At 39.3% G+C, this 25725-nt stretch overlaps 1 protein-coding gene across 18 annotated transcripts in view; it reads right to left on the reverse strand.

Annotated features, from left to right (window-relative positions):
- Positions 1–586: 586 nt before the first annotated feature.
- Positions 587–25725, reverse strand: part of ABLIM1 (actin binding LIM protein 1) — a 186542-nt gene continuing 161403 nt past the window's right edge. For 10 of the 18 annotated variants that reach the window (XM_068688679.1, XM_068688678.1, XM_068688680.1 and 7 more), the window contains 8 exons: positions 18815–18919; positions 16712–16759; positions 14256–14402; positions 11975–12066; positions 11756–11843; positions 10247–10308; positions 9832–9892; positions 7856–9103 (listed from right to left, as the gene is read on the reverse strand). In XM_068688679.1, coding sequence (XP_068544780.1) covers positions 9066–9103; positions 9832–9892; positions 10247–10308; positions 11756–11843; positions 11975–12066; positions 14256–14402; positions 16712–16759; positions 18815–18919 — 641 coding nt within the window. In that variant the 3' untranslated portion in view covers positions 7856–9065. The other 8 variants (XM_068688683.1, XM_068688667.1, XM_068688684.1 and 5 more) reach the window with 6 other exon arrangements.

Genomic DNA, 25725 nt, shown 5'->3' on the forward strand with positions numbered 1-25725 from the left:
TCTCTGTTACATTACAATATTCAAATTTATTGGCCACAAGGGACTATCGAGAGGGGAATTACAAAGAACTGCCCAACAGCACAGAGCTGCCCAACAAACAATATGCTACTGGATTGATACTAGGAAAATGATTCACTGCTTACACAGAAAACTCTCCCTGGAGCTGCCTTTCCATTTTTATGAGGTGGGAAGACCAGATGAAAGAAAATATTGCAGTGACAATTGCTAACAGCCCATTGCAGAAACTGCCCACCCATCCCACGGCCGGCTGTGGCCTGCTCTTTGGGGCCATGGGATCTTGGGGTGGTTCTGCTTCTGGATGGGTGGGCTATTAAGAGGAATTAACCCTTCACATCCTTAATTAGAAATAAAGCAGTAGTAAGTCCAGTGTAGAGAGCAGTGAACTGACTGACTATGCTCCACACTAGAACAGGCCCAAAAATCAAGTTAGAAATAAATTGTGTCTGCTGCATCTGAGCTGGCTTCTCCTCATTCCTTCCCAAGGTGCAATTGCAGATTTAAATTCTCAGTTGATGAGGCAGACACAAATTATCTTGTCATTCTCAAAGGCTGAGGAAGTGTGTTGTTGTTTTTTTTTTGTTGTTGTTGTTTGTTTTTGAGGGGAGGGAGAAGAGAGAATAGAAGACAAGACAACCTGGCGTAACTATCTGTGAACTGACTGGGTGGTATATTTACATACCTTGTGAGCAGTTCAATAGTAATGTAAAGATGGGGACAGAAAAATGCAGACTGGCAGCTCACGTCCCTGAGAGCAGACTTCACACCAAAAAGGTTTGTTGTCAAGGTGACTTGGGCTAAAAGACTCATAATGCCTGCTGCATCTGAGCAGCAGCATCAGGGCATCAAAACAAATTGTGGAGAATTTAATACTTTAAATAATTAAAACCCAAATGTTCATCTCGGAGTTAAGCCACACCTTCACAGACATCATACACTGAATCTCTGAGACTAGTGTTCACGAAACGAGTGACTGTGAGACACTGCTGTCCTTTCACTGCATGGCTATGGTTTCAGCTGCCACTCAGAAATGCATCTCAACCTGCCAGTGCCCTCCCTGCCATTCCTATTTGCTTCCCAGCGTTCTTCTAAAACCATTTCAGATGCTTGTTCTGAAAAATGAAGTAAAACATGTTGAACTGAGCCTTGCTGCAATCTCAGTGAGGTCCAGAGAGCTACCTTGCAGCTAACCACGTGTCACGGTGTTCATCAAGGGCTTGTGTTCATATGGGACTACGAGGCCAGCTCTGCACAGGAGCACGTCCTCCAGCTTGTCCCTTGGGCTCACCCTTCCCTTAGCCCTAGAGCGTGGAGCAGGTGCTGACCCCTTGCATCTGCCTCTCAATCACTGAGTCTTCAGCTCAGGTTGGATCAAAGGAACCACGGTGATCTGCTATAACAGGACTTCCTAAACCAGCACAGAAGAGGCAGGGTTTGGGCTGTCCCGCACGTTTCATGGTGAAATGCCGTGTGGTGAGACACAGAAGTCAGCACAGTGATATCGAATCTCACAACTATGTGGGACTGTTTCCCCTTCCTGACTTCCAGACTTTTAACACCAATGTCTCATAACAGAAAATACAAAGGTTCTGATGTCTCCAGTGCCGAAAGTTTCTGCATTAGAAATGAAACCTTGATATTCTTTAACAGACACAGAACCTGAACGTCCCTCTCCGATACCAGGAGATGGGCTCATTAGTGCAGTATGCATTGGCAGTTAAGCACCGAGGAAGAAAAAAGCTGACCTTGCAGCCACAATGCATGTATTCAATTACTTTGGTGCTCATGTCCGTCTCTTAAGGACCTGCCCAGAAGCAGTTAAGGTATATATAGGCAGTTTTGTTATTTTTTTTTTTTTTTTTCCAAGCTGCAGCATAGTGGAAGAAGACTGAAAGCAAGAGGAGTTCAATGCAGCTCAGAAACCATCTTGCATGATTTCTCTGTCTCCACAAACCAAGTCAGGCACAAAGGGAAATAAATATAACCAAGGCTGGAGCTCTGAAGCTTCAAGAGGAAAAAAAAAAAAAAAAAAAAAAAAAAAAAAGCCTGTGCCCTCTTTTCCAAGCACAAGTGAAAAACTACACTAACTAAAAAGAGAGTGCTTGGCCCCATGCACTGTGCCATATTGACAACAGCAACTGCAATTTAATCAAAAAGCCTCTATTGGCAGAGCATGGTACCACCTTGGTGGTACCTTTTAGTTCATGAACATTCCTCCCCCAAGAGGGATGAAACTGTGTGTTGGCTTGCAGAGAACCGTCTTCCCTGCTTATGTAAAATCCTGCAGCTCCACAGCAATCTGAGGGGCTGTACTAGTAATGACTAGCAGGGAGTCTGTCCCGAAATCTCTGGGTGTGAACCAGGGCACACTTAAAAAAAGCATTTTCTCACTCTATCACTCCCACCCTCATCCACCCATCTCCTGGACTAAATTACAAGAAAACTGACTCTTCTCCATCATTCCCATTACTTGAGTGATCTTAAATTATTTGACTGGTTAAGCGCCAGCCTTATTAATTCAAGCAGAAAGTGTGAAAGAGGGAAGACTGGCAACAGACACAGCAATTCACTTCCTATATATCCTATCAAATATATACAGGTACAAGGAGCCCACTTTCCAAAAATTCAACTGGGATGCACTGCAAAGGAGCAGAGCGCCCACCTTTGCAGACTGTATCACACAAAGATGTCATTTCAAAAGACTGCCAACTAAGAAACAGTTGTGTGAAAGACAACGTGACCATATGGGCGTGTTACAAAGGGCTTCTCCTTCACTACAGAGTATCTATCTATCTTTCTCTCCATATATATACACATATATACACATACATACACACAGATGGATAGATATAAATACATGTGCGCACACACGCAAACACACTTACATATATATATATTTATATATATATATATATATATTTCTTTTCCAGTTCTTGGAGTGGTTACAACTACTTTAGTCTACAAGGCGTCCTAAGGGCACTTCCTGGCTCTAGCAATAAAGTCCATCATGTTATGGAGAGAAGTAAAGGGAGTATCACTGAGGGAGAAGAACAGTTTCCTATCTTGTATGAGATCATGTAAAAGGTCAACACCTCTGAAAATCATCTTTGTTGTTTCTGAGCTCAGATATTTCCTTCCCTATGTTCCAGGAGGGCAAATGTTCATCTTCAATTGCTGTGTGCAGAGGTGCCACTATGCGATTTTCCTTTTTTGGTGGGTAGGTAGTCGCTGCCAAATAGTTTGGACTGTATGATACAATATCCTATGTACCATTTTTAAGTTGGTTTCTTTAAAGGGAGATTAAAAGAGTTTTGCTTTTTTCTTCATGTCGTTGCGTCTCCAGAGAGGTAACTTGTCAAACTCCTGTATCGTCATGCCAAATATTTCTTGAAAAACTTCAGGTGCTAAGTGACGCTTTAAAAAAAAAAAAAAAAAAAAAAAGGAGAGAACAGGCAATGGTCAGTCAGTCAAAGCCAAAGCGATGCAATAGGAGATAGGAGTGCCTTAAGGATTTCATGTCACTCTAAGAGCCACTGCAGCATCTAGTGATTGAAGTTTGATGGACTAACAATCCCTTGCCAATGTCCAAGTCCTTATGAACGTGCATTCTCAATGCACCAATAAAATTTTGACATTTATTACCTCTTAGAAGTCTACAAAGGAGATCAGGCCAACTATTTCAGTTGCTGAATAAGCAAGACAGGAAAAGATTTTGTCTGCAGTCATACACCAAGTAGTGACAGATCTTAGAACAGAAAAAAGTTCTTGCATGCCCTTGTTGTGGGCTTTAGGTAGTCATCCCCACCCACACGCTGAAGTTTAAACAGACACTGAGTTTCAGGAGAGCTTTGCAGAAGGGCTGCGGGTTGGACATGCAAGTTTTGAAAAGCAAGAAGCCAGCCTAACCATCCACCACATTTCTCTGCAGCAAATGAAACATATTTTAGTGCTGTCCTGCTCTAGAGTGCACTAGACAGGGAAAGTCCCTCCCTGCAGCGCTAATGTAATGTCACCTTGAATTTTGATTAGCGATCACATTATCTACTTGTCTAAAAATGTACATAAACAGGCAACTACATGAATTTTTGTGGCTGCTTTCATTCATCCCCACAAGATTAATTAACTACAAGTTACTTAAACATCGCCAGGCAAGGAATTCCACTGAACTACTTAAGTCTTACTAATCCACAAACTGGTTGACCACTTCTCTTTGTTAGTAGAGATTTAAATCCTCACATTTTTGCATGTTGGCCAGTCTAACTCTCAGGACTTACTGATGAATTGGAGCAAGTCAGACTTTGGATCCTCAAGGATGGCTGGTACTGACTCTTAGCTAGGAAGTGATCCAAGCCTACACAAAGCATTGCTCCATTCCAGCGTGGGTTCTGTGACTACAAAATGCGTAACCAATGTTGGCCTTTTTACCAATCTGCAAGTATGAAAACAATTGCTTGAGAAACTAAGGTGGTTGTGAACAGCTCTGTCCAGGAACAAGGAGACACAGGCATTGCTGGTCAGAGACGTGGGACTCCTGTTGCATCCTTCCTGTCCGACTCCTTCTTCCCTGCTTAGTGCTGAGAAACCTTTCTAGTCTAACAAGGACCCACACATCAGTGTTAGAGCTTTCAAGTGTGCAACAATAAACAACTTCAGCAGGAAAGAGCATTTAGGAACTTGCTTCTCTTACCTCCAGCCTGGTTCTGTCTACATCTTTTAGTATTTTATTTCGCCCTCTGTTGGTCACCATGAGCATTTCATATGGAAAAATCTGTTAACAACGTATAAAAGGGGGAAAAAGAGATGTATTTACATTCAAAAACAGAAAGAACACAACGTGTCTTATTTTCATAACCACACAAACATTTGTTTTCTTTTTCAACGGAAATTTCAGCATTTCATTTTTAAAGATGCATGAAAGGCCAGTCAGGATAGAGCAAGAACTTGTTTAATATCAACATCAAATTGCCTCCTACTATAGAGGCAATCTGTACTTGTCCACACCAATGATTTTTATGGTGCATCAGCTCAGCTGGCTTTCATAACACAAAATCCTCTCTAGTCAATATACTTTCTCATCTAGCAACATAGAATTTTTAGAGTTTATTAAGGTAAGTATATTTGGCACTCCTTGGTCTGGCTGATGGTTACCAAAGTGTGGACAGCTCTAAGGAAACAGACAGAGGACTTTTAAAAGATGAACCACATGAGAGCACATCTGAAAAAGCAGCACTCTGAATAAGCAAGACATTCATTAGTGGGGGCCACTGCAATCAACAAAATTCATCATGATTTTCTTCGCCTATTTGGATAGCTAAAGAATTGAACAGTGCCCTCTGTGCTTGCTGTCTGTGCCACACATGCATGGATTAAAGGAGATGCTTTTATAGACATACTTATCTAACACACCTTCATCTCCTTCAGAAGAGTGTGTCCAGCACATCTCCCATTACATTTCTCCTGATTTCCCTTTGCATTGCAAAGAATATCCAGAACTCACACACAGCAGTTGCTGCCCAGTAATTCCTGAATGCATGGATTATTCATTTTTTCTTTTACATGTGTAGGTTCTTTGTTTAAAGTAAAAATGTTTACTGTCAGCGGATCTCAAATCAGTTTGACCCAACAAAAACTACATTCCTTAGAAAGGATTTCAGAAAACCATGTGCCTTAAAATCAGTTTCTGGAATCATTTCATTTCAGTTTTTCGTGTACCCTTCCACGTACATTTGGAATGACATTGGAGAGCTCATGTTCTGCCTGACAGAGCCTCCCTATGGCCCTTTTCATTGTGTAAGGATTTCATTGCTGTAAGGATAACAGCATTCCCAATGAGGTCCTCATCCAATCCCCACTGAAACCAGTGAAGTTCTTCCACATACTTAGTGGGAATTGGCTTTTACTGCTATTTTTACTGCTGGTCTTGTTCGACTGATTCAGACACATGCTCCCTGAGTGAAACCACCAAAACTCTCTTAGGAGAAGCAGCTGTGCTATCATTAAACACCATTAATTCAATTATTTTAACAGAAGAAATTCAACCAAATCAGCTTTTGTGCAGTACTATGCAATTAAGTTCATTCCATTGTAAACAATTATCCCAATGAACTTTGCAGAAATATAATAAATAAGATTCAGGCATTGATGAACACACCACTGAGTTTATTGTAAGTAATAATAATTTAAGTAAAGTGTGCTTACATACCAATTGTAAGATACGACTCTTATGAGATTCTGACGTTGTCACAAATGTACAATTAGACTATACTTTGAATTACATTGCTTATGTTTGATACTGGAAATGATTACCAGATACACCATGAAAGGAAACTAAAACATAACTCTTCTAAATGTTTAAACAGACAGAATTTAAGTCAAGGTCTAAGGTCGTAAGTACATTTTATATTTAGGAATTCACAACAAGGTATGTTTCAATCCAGGGTGTCAGGATGCACAAATTCTGTCCTTTCCAGTGAATCACTTGGTAAGATTTGGTCTTTCTAAAGTTTACTGATTTTTACTTCCCAGGAGTTTCATGCTGACTTTGAGTTGGCTTTTTTTTTTTTTTTTTACCCGATCAAGCTTAAATTAGCATTGAATCATTGACATAAATACAATTGCTATCAATTAGCTCCAGGTCTGGCATAATCTTTTCGAATGTCAACAGAAAGTGACCAATTATCTCACAAAAATTCCCACAAATTTTATCGCTAGTAATATGACAGAATTTGTTACCCAAAACAACTTTCCAAATAATTGGGTGCATCAAGAGAAGTGGTGCCTGTAAGAATTGCTATTGCACTGAAAGAGAAATTATTTGGAATAAAAAGCAGTATCTCAGAAGTCGGGGATGTCCCCAGGGTCTTATTTATATAATATATAAAAACACTCGTTAATGTACATTGCACTAGGGTCTCAGCTTATAAAGCTAAAGTTATTGCCTTGTACAATTTGTCTGGAGGTCACTTGGAAGCACAAGTAGTAATCTGGTTTGCAAAAAGAGTTCCTCACTTAACTGCATAAATGCTGATCCCTGTAACTTTGGCAAAATCATGATTTCTCAGAAGGTTCACCAGCAACAGAGAAAGTTGCAAGACTTAAAATATAGCCCTGGTTGAAGCCTCTCCATTGTTTATGTTCATTTTTGATTCAGACATCTCTAGACATAGCAGCAAAAGCACTTTAATTTATAACTTAACTCACATTCAGTTGATGTTGCCTTTTTTCCCAACAAATAATAAATTTATTATATAGGGAATTCAACGCTATTCAAGGTGTCAGGCTAATGGTGCTGAAAGCTAAAGATAGATCCCAAAAGACACATAAATATCTAGCTTCCAATTCCAAACTGAGATCCATGTCTTTTATTAAACCAAGGCAGTCTCAACCACATGTGAGCCACAGTACTGTGTCACTTTTCAAACTTAACAGATCTGAGACTTTGCAGTCAAGTTTGGCTACTATTTTGGCTACTGACAGCTTGACAGTGAACTAGCTTTTGAGCACTTTCAGTAGCTTCATTTTGTTTCTGGAAAAGCCTCCTTTATCCAAAAAGGGCACTTTGGCTGCCCTCAGCCTGAGTACTAACACCTAAAACAGGCAAAGTCCAGAACAAAGGGAGAGGTTTAGCACATAAGGAGAAAGGACTGAGGTGAGGCAAAGAAAAACAAGAGGACTAAGACATTTCCCATATTTTATCTGCATTTCACAGTCAAATCTTCATTGCCCTGAAGGAAAGTGAATAACATCTGCACTTGCCTTTGGCTCCAACATGTTAGGCATAGATACTCCTCTGTCCATTCTCATTCCAGGGACATGACCATCCGGAAGGGACTGCATCAGATACAGGTATACATCAGACACGTAGGTTACACACACAGAGGGTAAAGGCACTCAAGCAGTGGTGAAAACAAAGGTGAATTTGCACTGAGACTTCCTTTAAGTCTTAATGCTGATTCTTACCACACAGGACATTGCTACAGCTACCATTTATCACTCTTCTGAGGCATCTTTCCACCCTCTCTGCCACCACATTTTCTGCCACTAAGGCTGGCGATAGCTGCCCACTAAAAACAGCCCAGCCCAGGTGGACCTGGGTCTCTGAAAGAACGGTAGGCCCTTCCCAGCCCCAATGATCAGTTAAGGCTCTTTGGAACAAATACGCAGGAGCATTAATTTAGATCCCACCCAACAGCATATATAAGCACTCTTACACTTCTGGACTGTCCTTTCTGTCATGTACTGTATCAGCCAAGGTATTTTTTTGTCTCTACAATGGGAAATTTTGACTATGAACACAAGTGGGGATAGGGTTCTGGTAAAAGGGTGCTATTTTGACACAGGTACTGTTCCTAATAAAATTACATTTTGAGCATAATACACAGAGAACTCTCTTCTCTTCCCATAATCTTATTTTCTTTCTAATCATTGTGGTTTTGATACAGTAGTAAAAATATATATCCAAACAATTAAACCCCTTCTTAAATTGTCACTTCATATTGTGATTGTGCTGAGGAGCCAGCCAGACAAACTTCCGGAAAAAAAACCTGCAGATAGGATTTGGGGTAAAAGGGCTGATTCCTGCAAGTACGTATTTTATTAGTTCATCTGTGACAGCAGCACTGCAGAAAACTATTGATCAGACATCTTGTCTGGAGAGTAAATTTCAGGGAAAAAATAAGGATTTCAAGGCTCTTGGTATGGAAGAAAATTGCCTCCAGAAGAGAATTTCTGTCTCTGGGGCTGATACAAGAGAGGCTGGAAATAAATCTGCCCTCAGCCATCCAAAGAGAGCTACTGCAGATAACTTGTACTTCAACAGACAATGGGTTTAACAGAACAAGTCACAGAACTGGTCAGAGCCTTCTTAACCCAGTTCTGGGGAGGTACAAGGAGGAACCTGAGGTTGTGCCTGTTTTTTTATTGATAAGAGTCTACATTGGTGATTATGCTTAAACATGCAGGTAAATCAAAGCTAATGTCTTAAGAACCCCTTTCCTGTAGCAGAAATTCAGACTTCAACAAGAAAGTAGATGCTTTTAATTCCGTTGTCAGTTGATTGACGAGAATCCATACTCTACCTGGAAATCTGAAAAGCAAGAGAGAAATTTCATCTGCTGTAGAGTGTGGAAGAGGAGGAATCAGTCACAATTTACCAGATAATCCTAATGTCTTGTGATCTGCCTGATCTTTTCAAAATCCCACCTGCTGCAGGAAACCTCCCTACTTTTGAAGAATGAAGAATAAAATACTCCAAACAGTGGGATCCTCAGTCAGTAAAATCAAGTCACTTTGGAAATATTGAGACACACAGAACTATAATCAGGTTCTCACCCCCAAGCTCAAACTGTTTCAAAACATTAAGTCTCATAAAGTTCCCTAACTTTCATAAATACTGCATCTATCTTAAAGTCACAACGAATATCATGAGTAGCAACTGGGATTAGAAGCTATTATCCTCCTTACTTCACTGCAGCACACTCTGACTGTGCAGTGGATGACAATTTTCAGAAGAGAACACGGTAGCAGAACTCAGTACAAATTCCAGTTAATTACAGATTACCTGCTTTCCATGTATACCAGTGCTAAAGCAGTCTCTTGGCATAAACAGGGGGCAGATCTACATAGCAGATTTAGCAAAATAAACCCCAAACTTTTAACTCTAACTCTACAAGTACGTTAACTGTCAAGTTTACCAGAGAAATGTACGCAGTGAATACAATGCTACCACATCCACAATGTAAAATACCAGAAATGATCAAAGATCATAATACATTCCCTGTAATGAAGTGGCATGTAAAAAGGCCCGACTCTTACCTCTAACACCACCACTCACATCCCCGTAACTGTTGTACTGACCAAAATCTGTAGACACCGGCTGTAACAGGAAAAGAGGGACATGCACATAAATTCCCAGTTTGTGACCTCACCAGTGGGGTGGAGTATGGGGAGTAACAAATTGTTTAAAGCCTATTGTTCCTCAATTTTCATAAGCTTTCTTGCATTTTTAACACTGAAGTTTGTTGGGAGGGAAATTAGGTTTTGAGTTCAGATGTTCTATAAGAACATCTTTAAGAACACTATAAGAACATCCTATAAGAATGTCTTATAAGATGTTCTTAAGATGTTTCATAAGAAAGCTTGATCAAACTGAAAATCCACTACATTTAATAGGAAAATACCATAGATTATTAAAAGCACCTTTTGCTTCTCAGAATCACCACCTCCTTACCCTGTGAAGTCCATTTTTTCCATAGCCAGGAAGAGAAGAGGTTTTGGAGGCTGAAGCATGGGCTGTCGAAGGAGGAAGAAAAAATAATTTTACTGAAAAAAAACCATGAAAACTCAAAACCATGAACATTTGAGACATCCACTAGCAGAAAATACACAGTTAGAAGCACTGAATGTATACATAACTGGCTGAGATATACTGACTTTAAGAAGGTAACATCTCAGCCCCAAACTCATCACAACCTTCCATACATTCAGTAAGTTAGACGTAGCATTATCATGTCATGGTGACAGGCTCAAAATCAAAGTGGTCTCCACTGAGCTGAATGTAATGCTCAAGGATTAGACAAGAGAGTAAAATAAATTTTTAGACCTTAGATGAAATATTGACATGTATCTTTAATAATTTCTTTAGTTAATGCAGCCCTTTCAGACAAGATTCTTCATATAAGAATGATTTTTTTTTAATGTTATTTTTATCACAGAAGGACAGGGGCATGGAACTTGAAGCATTCTTGCTGCCAGCAATAAGCAGCTTTGGGAGATGTACCATCGACTCCACAAAAGGCAACTAATGACTGCATCGATTATCACTGTGAAGAGAGATGAACACATCTCCAATAAAGTGGTACTCCAACCTGTGCTATCAGTAATAAAAAAATCATAAACTCTGAAATGATCAAACAGACTCTGGACCTGTAAATATTACAAGTATTGAGGGAGAACTACAGGCTTTCTCTCCTAAACCATAAATAGATGCAACGCACGTATACAATAAGGAGCACTAAGAAATCTTAGTTTTCTTGGCAGCAGTTATTTTGTCCCATCTTGGCTTGAAGTCCAGCTGCTGTGCTACAATCACCTGTGGATGAAGAGTGAAATAAAACCCCAAAAGCTCATCTCTGGACATCTGTGGTAGCCACTAATGTATATCAAAGTGTGCAAAAAGGCCAAAAGCTGATGTTTATTTTATTTTTTTTTCTCTGCAACACAATACACCCAATCAAATGTCAGCCACTGCTGAAATACCACCTGTGTTTAAAACATGCAGCTCCACTAGTAAACGTTGCTGACTTTCTGTCCCTGAGGAGAGACTAAAAGGTGACTGCAACCACCAATTTACGTAAAATGTTTTATTGTAATTTAATAAGCCACTTATCACCATGTGTGTGAGGTAACAGTTACTGAAGCTCACTCCTTAACTGTTTTAGGAAATTTCTCTCCCCAAAATAGCCTCATAATTCTCAGGCTCGCATTTCTTCTAGTTTTAAAAAAATAATAATCAAAAGAACACAACAACAACAAAAAACACGAACAATCCCCCCACACCCAACTATGACTCCTGCCCTCACCAAAACTAGCTAATGTATTAGCCCACTCTTTTCATGGGAGAACACCACATATCAAGCAGTCTCCCAGTGGTCTCACTTCTGGGAAACCACTGAATATGTGCCTTTGGGGTGTTCATTATTCACTGTTCATTGGTAGCTTCAATGCCTACGTGAATTACCTGGAGAATCGTAACGACTGGCAGAAAGGGATGACCTCTCCTTTTCCATCTCTTCTTTCAGTATCAATTGTCCAAGACCAGAGTTAAGCTAAAAATGGCAATTAAAAAAACATATGAGTAAAATAAAGCTAGTTGAGGTACGAAAAATTGCTTATGGAAAGAAAAGGAGCATTTTTTGTATGGTGTTCAGAAACAGTATGAAGACAAGGTTATAATAACCTTCATGAGCTGCTCCTCTTGCAGTTGCCGGCGTCTCTGTAGCTCCTCATCGTCTTCCTCTCTTCCACTTGACCTGCGTCTCATGTCAGATCCTGCTTCCATAAAACCACAGTACAGAGAGCTTTGTGTATCCATTCTACTGCAGCTTGAAATTTCAGTGCTAGTTCAATGTATTCATCATTTTGATTTACTGAATAAACAAAGCAATGTTTTCTTGCAGACTCAAGTTATTCAAAATTTGCCCTTCATAAAACTCACTCAGATAGCCTGCCCTATGGCTAACAGTTTCTCATAAAATTAACAAGAAGTTAAACTACACGTGGGCTCCCAGCCAAGCAACGGTCCTGAACTGAAGAATTAAAGTAATAAGGAAAAGGAGCTCAGATTCCTAGTTCTGGAAACATGGGGTTTAGTGTACCTGCAAGTGTACCAGCAGTTAAAAAAAAAGTCTGATTTACATTTATACTTATCTAGACTCAGAAAAGTGAATTTCACATAACATTTCAAGTGGAAAATTAAATTTCATAAATCTCCTGAATAGACTCTCATAGTTGGAATGACTATCACATAATTTCAAGTATAAAATAAAGTAAATTAATTAATCCTTTGGATAAAGCTAAAACGAATTTAGACCACTTCTACACAGGTTTTCTGCATTTTAGTTTCATGATTTTTATTGGTTAATCTTTATCATCTTGAATATTCATAAGAAATGGTCTAATTTCCAATTTGGACCCTAGGACACTTCAATGAATACACAGAGTACGACACTGCTGTATGCATTTAGCCAAGTGTATTTTATTCTGCACAGGCTACTTCCTCATACAGCTATTCACCAATACCAACTCAGTGTTTTATTTGAACGAAGGCTCCATTTTGCTACTGAAGTCTCTGAATGTTTACATCAATTGAATGTTTCGTACAGCACTATTAAATTGATGCTAACATGGAGACAAAAAGTTATCAATAAATTATATCTTTGTATTCAATTTATTTATTATTTTGTTTGATGTCTCAGGCTTTTGCAAGACTTAAGTACAATAGCCGCACAACTTATTTTTTGATTGCTGAGCTCAGTCTAGCTCTGTAACTAAAATACCACACTCAGAAAATCAGGTAACAAGCCTAAAAAACTAGGGCTTGCGAGTTTGGTTTTGAGTGCTTAATGTCTTTTTATTTCTGAATAAAATACACCCATGAGCACATTTTTATCTGTATAAACAGTCATGTTTAGTTTTTCAGATGTAACAAAATCACCTGAGAGTCAACGTATGAAGCAGTTTTACTGGAAAAAATAATTAAAGTTATCATCCACAGCCAGGAGAGTGAGCTGAGAGCCAAAATTTCCAACAAAGCCTCTCCCTCTGACACACAGCATAATAATGCTGTAGTTATGACAAGCACCGTCAGGAGAGGTTCAATGTAGATGTTAGCACTGTGACTGTAATGTTGTAAAGTTACAATCCTATATAAGGGACATTTTCAAACAATTGCCACTGCATATGCAGCCCCTTTGACTGGTAACCAAGCTCTCCCACATTATGTCACCTCTCACAGCAGTTCTACGAAAATCCCGTTGTGAGAATAACCATACCTTCCTTCTCAGAAAGGAGGTTATGAGATAGGCAAGACCTTCACTGTTTCTGACTTGACTTCATAAATCAGCCAGGCTAGATAACTTTTGTACTGTGTTACATGAGGGTCAACAAAATCAAAAGAAAAAAATACATTAAAAAAAAAGTTTAAAAATGATCATGTGCATGATTTAAATAAAAGTAAATAAGGTGCCTGCAATGCGACAACAAAGAAGAAAAATACACAGTCTATAGAAACAGTAAATCTGAAAAAAAAATAGGACTGTTTTAGTCTATTAATTGCTCCACTGCGGTACTTGCACGGAAACAGTCATGTGGTTGGAAGCAATGACACTTTGTGTGGAATATTTGCCATTAGCTTAGGGCAAAAGCTTAAATAGACAATAACTGAAAGAAGTCAGGCTTGTGTGATACATCATACTGTTATTACGTTACTGTATGGGAATTCACATCAGTTGTCTACAGTTAGTATCTGTGTGATCAGTTCAAATGTCCTTTTGCAAAACCTCCTCTACTCACTCCTATTCAACAGCTATAAATACCCAGACATCTGGAGGTCTCACCAGAAGAACTCCACTTTGTGGAGAACACCTGGAGTGGAAACAACCCTCCCTACCTGTTTTTGCACCTACTTTACTTATCAGTACCTCTTAGTCTACATCACTTACATCATTTCTTTAGCATACCTATGGCTGCAAGGGAGGGAGGACCTGGCCAGTGGTCCGTCTCAATCTTTGGTATCTCGTTGGGTGCTGGTGCGTGAGCTGCTGGGAACTTGGAGGACTTGATGATATCCTCGGAGGACTTGCTCTGTGCTGCCAAAGCAGCTGCATCTAGATGGCAATCAGGGAACTTAGCTATGTAGTTATCTTTATGAATATAAATCTCTTCCATATTTTGGCAAAATTTTATACTTTACAAGAAGGCCATTTTCAAAACTATGCATTTTCATGTTTTGCCTTTCTAATTGTAATTGGAAGCAACATAATGATTTCCTCTTGCCAACATATTGGAATCAAGTCTTCTCATCCCGCATCCCTACCCCCAAAATAACCCCAAGTCAGCTTGGGATTTCAATAGGGTTTCAGAGCGTTAGAATGATAGGCAAGAGTGAGAAAATTTAAGCCAACAGTATTTGCCAATATCTCCTAAGGACAGCTGATTAATAATGAAGATGAAACCAGATTTATGCACTGGTTTGTCTTCCCTCTAGGGTAAGAAAACAAATAGTTGAGAAAGACAGCATTAATTTTAACTGTACTGATTCTAATTATTTACTATGTTTCTGTGACAAGCTGCAAAACAAACATAAAAAAAAATCTGAAACAAATATGTTTATTTAACCACTGTATCCTTTCTGCTGCATGTACTTGCTTATTAGCATGCAGTAGCAGTAAAAAAGAGATGCAAATTTATTTATTAACTACTAAACTCCATTTAGATCAACTTGGCAGGGAAAGGCACTTGCAAAGAAATGAACCTCACCATTAACATATCTTAGCAGTGGCACATGCATTTAAGATTCCGACCGAAGCCAAAATCACTTAAAAGCATGTGAGGATGTGCATTATGGATTTCACTTCTTGATGTTAAATGTATATATACATACATATATATATATATATATATATACACACATATATATATACATACATATATATATATAAAATCAATAGGATTTAGTTTGCGTTTAAAACATTCTTAACTACCTCTTATCCATGAACTGTTAGTCCAAATCACCTTTCTCTTATATGAAGCTAATATATCAGAAGAAATAATTCTGGATTTTTTCCCCCCTTTTTCTTTTTAAAGGGAAAGATATCTGTTATAAAAATGAAGCACGTTGTTACTCATCCAACACACTCAGAGTAGTTTAGGAAAATCAGTATTACATATCATTGGGAATTCTGAAAATTTTATGATTGGGAAGCTAAGCATAATTACAGGTATGGAGAAATCTGGTCAGAGTTTACAAAAGCATGACTTCAAACAGTACTTACGTATTAGAATTGGTGATGTCAGTGGTTAAACATTCACATGTTAATGGGAGATGAGGAGATACATTAAAACCATAAAAATAAACAAAAGTAATGTTAAGACTTCTAAAATGAGCACATGATTTGAAAACTTAAAAAAGAAAGAGGAAAGAAACCTGATGTAAAATTTCATCAGTTTACAATGCTCATTCCTGCCTACAGAATGGATTTTCTGGGCTTTCTTAATCATCTCAGCTCAACAGCTCTCAGCCAACTGTTCATCTGAACCCTGGAGTACTGTTAATTTGCTACTTAAATAAGTTTCATTGGGCAAAGGGTCTGCAAAGGGATGCAGAGCCTTTAAAAAGTAGAGCCATCTGTCTTTCACCACATCACACAGAAATCTCCTATTTAAAGTTTTCTGTTCACAGAAGAAGGGAATAGAAAACACATTCAAGGTCCCTTGCTCTGCAGTGTTACAGAACAGCAAGGCAGCTGGCTTCTGCCATCACTGTTATTGCAGACTTGCTAAAAAAAACATCTACTCTGAAAAGATAAGAGTACTAATGCTGTTGTCCAACTCAGAATCCAAACACTGGAACAGCAAATACACTGCACTACCAGAGCTGCTTCCTAGGGCTTGAGAATCAAATGAGTACTGTCAATGATAAGTTGCTTATATTATTTTCAGTATTTAAAGATTCCTGTTTGAAGCCACAGTACATTTGGAGTTCCAGTCTGATAGTAACATCCCCATCACTGCTGTTGAAATAAATTGTACTTTGTCTGTTTAAAATAAACATAATCCATGAAGTTCCTGTCAGAAAACAGACTGTTGTTAATACATTTTTCCACCACCAAAACCTGTATTCTGAAAATATGAAATTAAAGAAGTAAAATACTGAAAGGCATCACAACACTATAAAGATAGCAAAATCCCAGTTAATGGCAATTTTGCCATTAATATCAATGTGGCCAAGATTTAAGCCATATGATCCAAATGAAACAACATGCGTTAAAACAATCACTCAGCAGGACATGCAATAAAAGCTGTTTCAGGCTTGGACTACTGATTTTTGATGCATAAACACTGAATACTTCTCACTATCCTGCATGCATTTCAATTGACAATCCAGTTCTGAAACAAAAAGAGAAAGATCATTTACCATGTTGTTTGTAGATTGGAGGTTTTCTGTAAATGTTGACACCTTGATCTGTGAAATTGAGAAAGAGAAAAATGTTGATATGAGAACTACTTCAGTTATAGTTGAAGTTAACCCCAACACTAAAACAGCAGACAGACCAAATCAAGGATGTAGCACAAGAAAAAGCCAGTATTACACAGAATCAGATTATTTGAAGAAAAGAAAACATAAGAACAAGTGACAAGTCAAAGACGTGTGGTATGAAGTCCTTTGGAGCTGATTCTGTAACATGTGGATGCATCCAAATCATGACCAATTTACTTCAAATATTCAGAAGATTATCAGTGTCACAGACATTAGGAAATGCAAACAAGCAAGAGATTTCCATGGTGAAGATACAAGCTATTTGGGGAAACTACCCCAAATAACTTCTTGTGGAAAATTGTGCTTCAGTCGTAACAGCTCAATTTTCTTTCCAGCTGACTGGCTGGATTGAGAAGAGGATAATGCAGCGAGCCTACAATTCACTTTAAAACCCAGAGAACAAAATAGCTGCCTCACACACTCTTTTGAACAGTCAACAGCTAGATTTCACTGAGTCAGTGCTAAGGGATACACTGCTAATCCTCAAACCACAAGGACAGACTTTTTAAAATATATATTTATTTTTTATTTAAGGACCACCACATTGCACATTGCAACGTAAATCAGGAAAAAGCCACTTCCTGGAACCCTAATGGAGTAAATCTACTGCATGTCTAAAGATAAAATATTGTTGCAAATAGTGATCCAAGGCAGAAACTACATTGTTCTAAAGTACCCACCCACCTCAAACCAACACTTCATGTATTACAAATGCAAAATCCCATTAAAGTGCTACAAATACACAGATCCCATTAAGCTGTTACAGGAGACAACCTCTGGCATTAAGGAAAACCAAGTAGAAATCTACCGAAATTAAGGTAAAACTTACTCTACGGAACCCTTCCTTGGCTAAGTAGGCCAATTCCTTGCACACAAAGACACTGCGGTATTTCATTCATGTTCATGATCTGTTAGGGCTACTTGAACAGCAAATGGGTATAGCTATTAAAGGGCAGTCACGCAGTACTTTTGTGCAAGCCTGAGCCAGAAAGTCGTAAGTGGGCTGTGAAAACGGCTCCTGGGGGGCTGCCCTGTGCCAGGTGAGCAGGACAGCTCTCCCACCACACTGGGAACTGTTTACTCGGCTGGGTAAATCATGCAAAGGCACTTTAACTTGCACAAGTAAAAGCAGCCAGGTTAGTTTAGGCAGTAAAAACAGCCTACCTGGGCAAAGCCAGGTCATACTGTCTGAAAGGAAGCTCACATCAGTGGTTCATCTGCCTGGTCTGAGGCCAGGAGGCCCAGCAGTAACCTCTGCAGTGCAAAGGGACACCAGATGGAAGGGGACCTGAAGAATAACTGGATATAAGGCTGTTAGATAGCACTGATGCAGTCAGTGTGTGTCCACAACCCTAGGGATACACATCCTTTCCTATCAAACTGCAAGACAGGTGATCTCAGAGGCTGCAGTTCACATCTAAACAGATATTGCCCTTTATAAAGAGTGCATCCTGATGCACACGTCCTTGCAGATCTGCAGGGCTCTGTGAAGACACCATGCCACTGCACAAAATAAGTGAAACATCCTCATTTGGTTAAAATAAAATAATAATAAAAAAAGGAACAATAAACTGGTTCAAGACTGAAACAAGTCCCAACCACGACTATACATATAACGGCTCACTGGTCACTGGGAATTGCAACCAACTCCTCCAAAATTAGCAGAATGATGCTGGTGCAACTGAGAGAAAGATCAAGCCCTACATAGCTTACATCCAGCTCACGGGCCACTAGCAGACCCTGAAAAACATGGTATTCTAACAGTGAAACACCTGACCAACAGAACAGAGAAAAATCACCAGAAACCCCCCATTTCTGAAGGCACTGCTCCTCCCAGGAAGCTGAGGAGCAGGCAGTCCCAAACCCTGCGTGCGCACACCATGGCAAACAGCGTGAAACAATGGAGACAAGACAGGAGTTACAAAGGCTACATTCTACACTGTGACAGGACACCGAGACACATACAGTGCCAGCTCCTACCTGGAACATGGAAATGTTTAGGGGCCTGAGCGTAAGTTGGAGTGAGAGGGCGGCTGTCTGGCCGATAGGGGACAGGGGAGTTCCGACCGCTGGACGGCTCATTGCCTCCAATGAAAGAATGAAGAAAACAAAATGAGAAGAGGGAGAGCAACAAACAAAATAAGATAAAATAAATTAAAAAAGCAAGCCCAATCAAACCCAAACAAAATTGGTGGAATCAAAACCTCCAGGGAGAAATGTTTGAACCAAAAATATAAACACAAACAATAACAAGGTCTGGTAGCCCTGGTGACTTTTTTTTTCCTCATTTTCCTGCAGAAACAAAGATTTGTGTTCAGGCTGGAGTTGAAGTTTTAGCAGCTCACACTCATTCTGACGGCATGCAGGCAGGAGCTGTGTGCTGGCAGCTGGTGATTAGATGGGCGATGTGGAAAAGAAGAATGGAAGGTTACTTGGCAATGGTTTAACATGGCTATTGATATTTGGAGTTAAAAGTCGCAGGCACAGAGCACAGTAGTTGATACGCAAACCCAAAATGAAACCAACTCCCGAGCAGGGAGAAGCAGATGCTGGCAGTTACTACAGTTCCCTAAACCAGAAGCGCAGAGAAGCTAGAGATGGAAAATAGCCGTTAGGTCACTTGGCCAATATCAAAATGCATACCTGTTCCTTACACACTCTTTCATTGGTTTATTCTTCCAATAGGAAGTTTTTGATATGGCAAAATAATTTGTAGAGCAATGCAGCCCACCTGACGGCTGAGCCCTCTCTCAGCCCTCATCACTGGTGCCACCCCAGGTCTCTGTCAATGCCATGTCTGGCTCTAGTGACAATACTTCATGACTGCTGATTTAGCAAACCTGAATCTATTGTCTAAAAACTTAAGCTCCATTTGTATGGTTATTCTTACTAGGACTATATCTTTGCCTCCTAACAACCCATCAGCCCTGAAAACTCCCCCAGTCAGTGTGAGGGCTGCTGCAGAAATAATGTTTGGTTCCTAAGCCCCAAGACTTAACAGGCAGATTTCCCAACACACAGCTGTGTGTATTCCATAAAAGAACATTGCTGCCTTTTGCTTTGTGCCTTTCTTCACAGAAATGCAGACTCATACAAGCAAAAACTGTCCACCTGAGTGCTCAGTTTATACGGGTGTGTAAAAGGTAGGGGAGCATCAAACCTCTTCAATTTTTCAGGTATGCACCAGGGATTAAAAAAAAACTAGCAAAGTTGATTAATAAAGCAAGAAAAACAAAACAAAACACCACCACCAAAATAAAATAGTAGACAAGAAAGCTATAAAACATCAAAAAAAAAAATAATAAATGCAGGCCTTCTTTCAGCTGCAGGTTTCCTATGCTCCATTAGACTACCCAAAACCTCAGACTAAGCACTCTTCTTATTTATACATTGGGGGTGGGGAGTTTTCTTTTACACCATTCCTCTTTAATTTGAGTGGTAATCTACCAACCTAAAAGGCACCAGAAAGGGAAAAAAAAAAAACACTCTTAACATAGTTAGAGTTGTGTCTCTGTGAGACACAGTTGGGTCTCACCTAGACCCAACAAAGTATGCTCACATACTTAAGGTATGCTGCCTAATCTCCTAGCTGGTACACAGATAACTTTTTTAGAGAAAACTGGTGATGTTGTATCATGCACACAGTACAAGGCACACAGTTAGCATGGTATCCTCCTGCACATGTTGCTTTGCAGATGTCTCTGTTGCCTGGTATTTCCCGGGGTTCCTGCACAGTCTGTCTCTTCCTAATGACTGCTACTAGTACTGATATATGACTCTCCTTTACAGTTTCTAGGATTGCAATCTCATTAACTCCAACCCCTGCAGGAGGGAATGGTACATCTATTTAGACTCTCATTAGATCATCCCTGGTGAGCCCACTTTCATAACAAGGCTTAAATGCTTCAGGTGCAGCTATAAAATCACCCACCATTTATGAAAGCAGAATTTTGTGTTAAAGTTCATGCTTAGGAACCTGTGTTTGCAGAGAACCAAGAACATAATTATTTTTATTTGCTTGTCATTCTTAAAAATCACTACAGGTTAATAAATACAACATTCTCTGATGCCTTCTCAGAAATTAAAATTAAAACCATCAAAAACTGAAATGTTTTGTTTCTAAAAGACCCAATCTTTTTCTAATTTTTTTTTTCTCTTATACTGCAACAAATCTGCAAAAACAATGTGGAATTGTTATAAGACTTCATCCATATACCCATTTTTCAGTAAATAGAAATAAATTATTTTCAACTTTGCTCAGAACTGTATAGGCTTCTGTCCTGAGCAGGTACCATCTACAGTGGGTCTTAGGAACAGAAAACCTTAGGAACTTCATGTTACAGTTGCTTGGAAATTTTTAATGTTTTGGTAGGAAAACGGCACTGTTCGAGTCTAAAATGATTTCTAGAATAACACAGGCTTGGTAGGCATTTGCTGAACACTAGATAGTGCCTGAGGGACTAGGAAAGGCTAGCAGTTCTGGGTCCCTGATCTTAACGCATGTAGGAGATCAGAGAAAATGCATAAAAGGGTTTTGAAGTGAACAAAAATGACTAGCCATGCTTTGGTCAGTTTTTCAGTATAAGGACACTTTTCTTATGACTTCAAGCATATGAAGTGTCCTGCTGGGTTTGGTGCTGAGGGAAAAAAACAGTTCCAAGTTCAAAGAAAATTAGTGATCAAGTGAAAATGATGCACCACAGAAACATGCTTATGATGAAGTGGAAAAAAACAAACAAACAAAAAAACTCAGCAGCACTCCATGAAATCTTTCAGAGGCTAACTGTACTGAAATTTCCAAGAACAGAGTCCTCAGACAGAGCACCCTAGGCTATTAAGAAATCTTTACTAACTTCAACTACCTAAAATGTAAAATGGCTCAGGGGGTACTTCTTGAAAGGAAATGAAGAATCAATGCTCTGGACAATACTGCTTCAGAAAATGTATTCTCTTTAGTGACAGACTACATAAATTGGAAGAAGCCTGTGTATCTTCAGTATCAATGTCTTTAGAGTGGGCATATGTAGACAGGAAAGCAGAGCTAACCTGCCTGTACTTACCTCCCAGTGCCTTGAGGCCAGCAGCTTTACGTAAAAGTAGGGGCTGAGCCCACTGCACTGGGGTTCTTTGCTGTGCCTACACCCAAAAGCCTGTCTTCATATCCCAGAATAAGCTGTAACTGGTTTTGACTCCACAAAGCAATGAGAGCACTCCAGTTTGCCAATGCTGTGGGAAAATCTAATTCCTGCTCCCCTGGCATGAAGCTTAATGTGTGTGTGTGTGTAGATGGGGGATGTTAAAAAAAAAAAAAAAGTTATTTTAACAGATATCAGTCACTTGAGCACAGCAATCACTAGGCCCACCGTGTGATTCACAAGCTAAATTCACAGAATCAGGCTAAAAAAAAGTCAGTATGCAACCAACACTGAGCTCTCTGTCAACCTGCAGTTTAGTTGCTTTACTTCTGAACAGACAAAAAACCACCTCAACAGAACCTAAGCCCTAAGTCCTTTTCATGTTTCGTCCAGCTGCCATTCATCAGCTTATCCAAATGTGTAGCCCATGTTTTCCAAACAAGTCTGAAAGTCGTGAAGCAGCCAAATCATAACTGTTTTCCAGAGCAGAACTTTCAGCTACATCCTCAAAACCCTGGAAATTTATCACACGCACAGAGTATTTGATTTCAGAGACCCGTCTTGGGGCAGGAAAGGAGGAACCTGTGAAAAACAAGGCCCAGATTCACTATGGAGGTCTGTAGATTCATTATGGGAAGGTCTGGGAGTAGAGGAAACCTCCCCCCCTTAACTTGGTGCTCTTTACAGACAGAAATCTTATGGGGGCTTTGCAATCTTCTTGAATGCCTCTGAAAAATTCTAGGCATGTAAGATGAAATCCTGGGTCTCAATGAAAGTTTTGTCTCTGATTTCAGTAGGGTCAGGGTTTCTTTCATTCACGGACTTGTTTTGATTCTTTCATAGCGAAGACAGTACTTTATTGAGACAAGCCCAAATTCAATGGAGAGACCAAATGAGTTTAAATGAAGTCTGAGTTGATGTATATTATACCCTCTTTCAGCCTGTTCAACATGTAAATTACATCAACAAACTCTAACTAAGATCTCCTTAGGCATATTTAGCCCCCTCAGTTCTTAAAGGCCTTAAAATCTGGCCTTGTCTCCAAGGCATGAGTATTACACTGATTTAAACATTATGCTGTACATAAACACGTGAACTGGTGTAAATGTCAACTTTTTTGGCTTAATGATACAAAATAACACAGGTGTATGTGTCAACTGTCAACTTCATTATCATTATGCTGTTTGGAAATTACGCCCCTTTACTATAGCAGTTTTAGCTTGACCCGTATTCTCTGACTCCTAAAAAAAAATCAACACAAAACAAAACACTACAGCTTTATGAAATATTTCCAGCAAATTTACACCAATTCTACCTTCCTGCTCAAAGTACAAGTGGCTTCAAAAAAGGCCAAGTACAAAGATGTATGATACCTATTTGTTAAATCATTGTAAACATATCTATCACATCTAATTAACTCCAGACAGTGCTCCAGTTCTCATCTCAGATGTATTCACAGGGGTGACTCCCTAGTAGAAAAAGAGGTGTTACTCTCAAGGGTAAAAATAAGGCAGTTCTTTAAACTTTGAAAACTGACGGTTATGATATCCAAGGCAAACCACCACAGACAAGATTATTAGGGAGTTGCACTAGGTGCAGCCAGTACCAGACCGATCTCTCTTTTCTGCTAGAGGCTATGTGGACACTTGGTATACAAGGAGAACAAATGCAGAACCATGTGGGAAACCCAGCTCAACCCACCAGTGGGTAACGATAGCTATATTAGAACATGGAGTAGTGAAGAGGACACATAATACAGTGCAACTGGACTTCACTCAACACTACCTGAATGATTAAAAAAAATTACCACACCAAATCCCCTAATTAAATTCAGAGCAAGCTACACTGTCTCCTATGAAAACATGTTCTCCTACATGTTGTGACAGGCACAGGGCTTATTTAACAAAAACATTCTCTCTCCCTATAATCTTGTATGCATATAGTACATACACACATATATACACCATGTGGGTTTTCTGAGTGCATCTGGTTACAAACTATCTTCCATCATAATCTTTTCAAAGGACAAGCCAGAGCTTGCTGTGACTTCAGGAACATGACAAACATTTGTTCATCTAAAGTTTGGGTTTTGTCAGTGCTCCACTCATCACTTAACATACTGGAAAAATTATGAAAGTCTTCAGGCCTGTTGACTTTTTGTACCTCTCAGTGTTTTGTAGCAATGGGAAGACAAAGATATTCCAATACCTACTTATCTTCAACTTAAACAAATGGGAGAAATCATGATTTTTGCCTAATTTCAGTGTACTGTAGGACCTTACTGTATCTTTACCTGCTATATAGAAGAAAGTACTGTTACCACACATTTCTATTACACAGGTAAATATCACTATCAAATCGTTCCATCTGATAGTGCTAATAAATTAACAGCATTAACTTTTTCACTATGAGATTTGCAATAATTTGATGATCCTTCTCTGAAACTTCTGCAGCTTTTCTTATGTCGCTCATCCTGCTGTGAATCTACCAATTCCCTGTAGGTCTTGTAACATCTCTACATGGCTCTTCTAGCTGGAGCATCTCCTTCTTCTGTCCTATCCAACCTAACATCCACAAGAACAGCCAAGTTCTCTTCATGGTTACTCCTTTTTCCAGCAGATATGGATGGACATCACTCAGAAGCACGGCTTACAGTTGGCTGCACTGCTCACTGAAAAAGCTGTTGCTCGTGTTCTTTATTGGCTGCTATTCTCACAGTCTGCATGTCATCAGGAAGCTCTGCCTGCAATTTTACTACATGCTTTATTTCAGATCACTAATAAAAACATCCCAAGTTACTTTATCTATGTATGTTTTTATAGAAGTCTGAGTTTGGCTCAATGCTCTGGTGGAGCTCAGCTTGCAGTGGTGAACTGAAGCCCAAGAGCGTACTTTTTGTTTTACTGAGCGGCCCCCTTCCTCCACAGAGAAGAAAAACAAAAGGAAATGAAAACCATGGGGACATTCCCACCACACTAACCTGAAGCACCAAAACTGAAGTGCTCTAGGTCACCTTAAGAAGGTGCTTTTTTCCTCAACTGGCAATTAAGAGATTACTTTTCCAATTGAGCCATGTGAAATACAAACTGTAAGCACCTGCTGCTTGCCCCCTCTCAAATGCACCACATCCTCAGATGGTGCACATGTCACAGTGATATGAGCCACAGCTTTGGGAGCCTTGCTTAGTTACTACATGTGAACCCTGTACAGGCCTAAGAGCTTTACGTAAAATTTTCAGAAAACGGTAGATTCTTACAATGTTCTATGTACATCTACTTTGTAAGAACCATACTCACCCCCTTGTCTATAGCACTTACAATTCCAATTAGCCTTTTGCACCAATAGCTGAGATACAGGGCTAATCTACACATGAATATCTTTGAAACATGAAAACAATAGGCATGGTTTTTCAATAGTTCTTCTGATTTATCTACTGAAGAAGCTATTTTCTCAACAGAAAAAGAATGAAAATGCCAGTTGAAAGAGTGTAGGTAGTAACTTGGGTTAACAGCAAAAAAAAAAATAAATGTTGAAATTGCAAGGATTATGGATTAACTGCATGCTGAAATAAGCTGTGTATCTATTTTTAAGGGTCCCAATCTTTTAAGTTTGAAGTGAGGTGTGTTTTTTTGTTTTTGTAGTGACATATTAGGAAAGTTGAAGTGCATATTAACAAAAATCACCTAAGGACAAGCTAAACTAAAATTAGTAATGGTGATCTGAATGTTTCAGGAGAGATAACATTGAGATCTATTA

Source organism: Anas acuta, chromosome 7 (assembly GCF_963932015.1).
Source record: "Anas acuta chromosome 7, bAnaAcu1.1, whole genome shotgun sequence".
Classification (NCBI taxonomy): domain Eukaryota; kingdom Metazoa; phylum Chordata; class Aves; order Anseriformes; family Anatidae; genus Anas; species Anas acuta.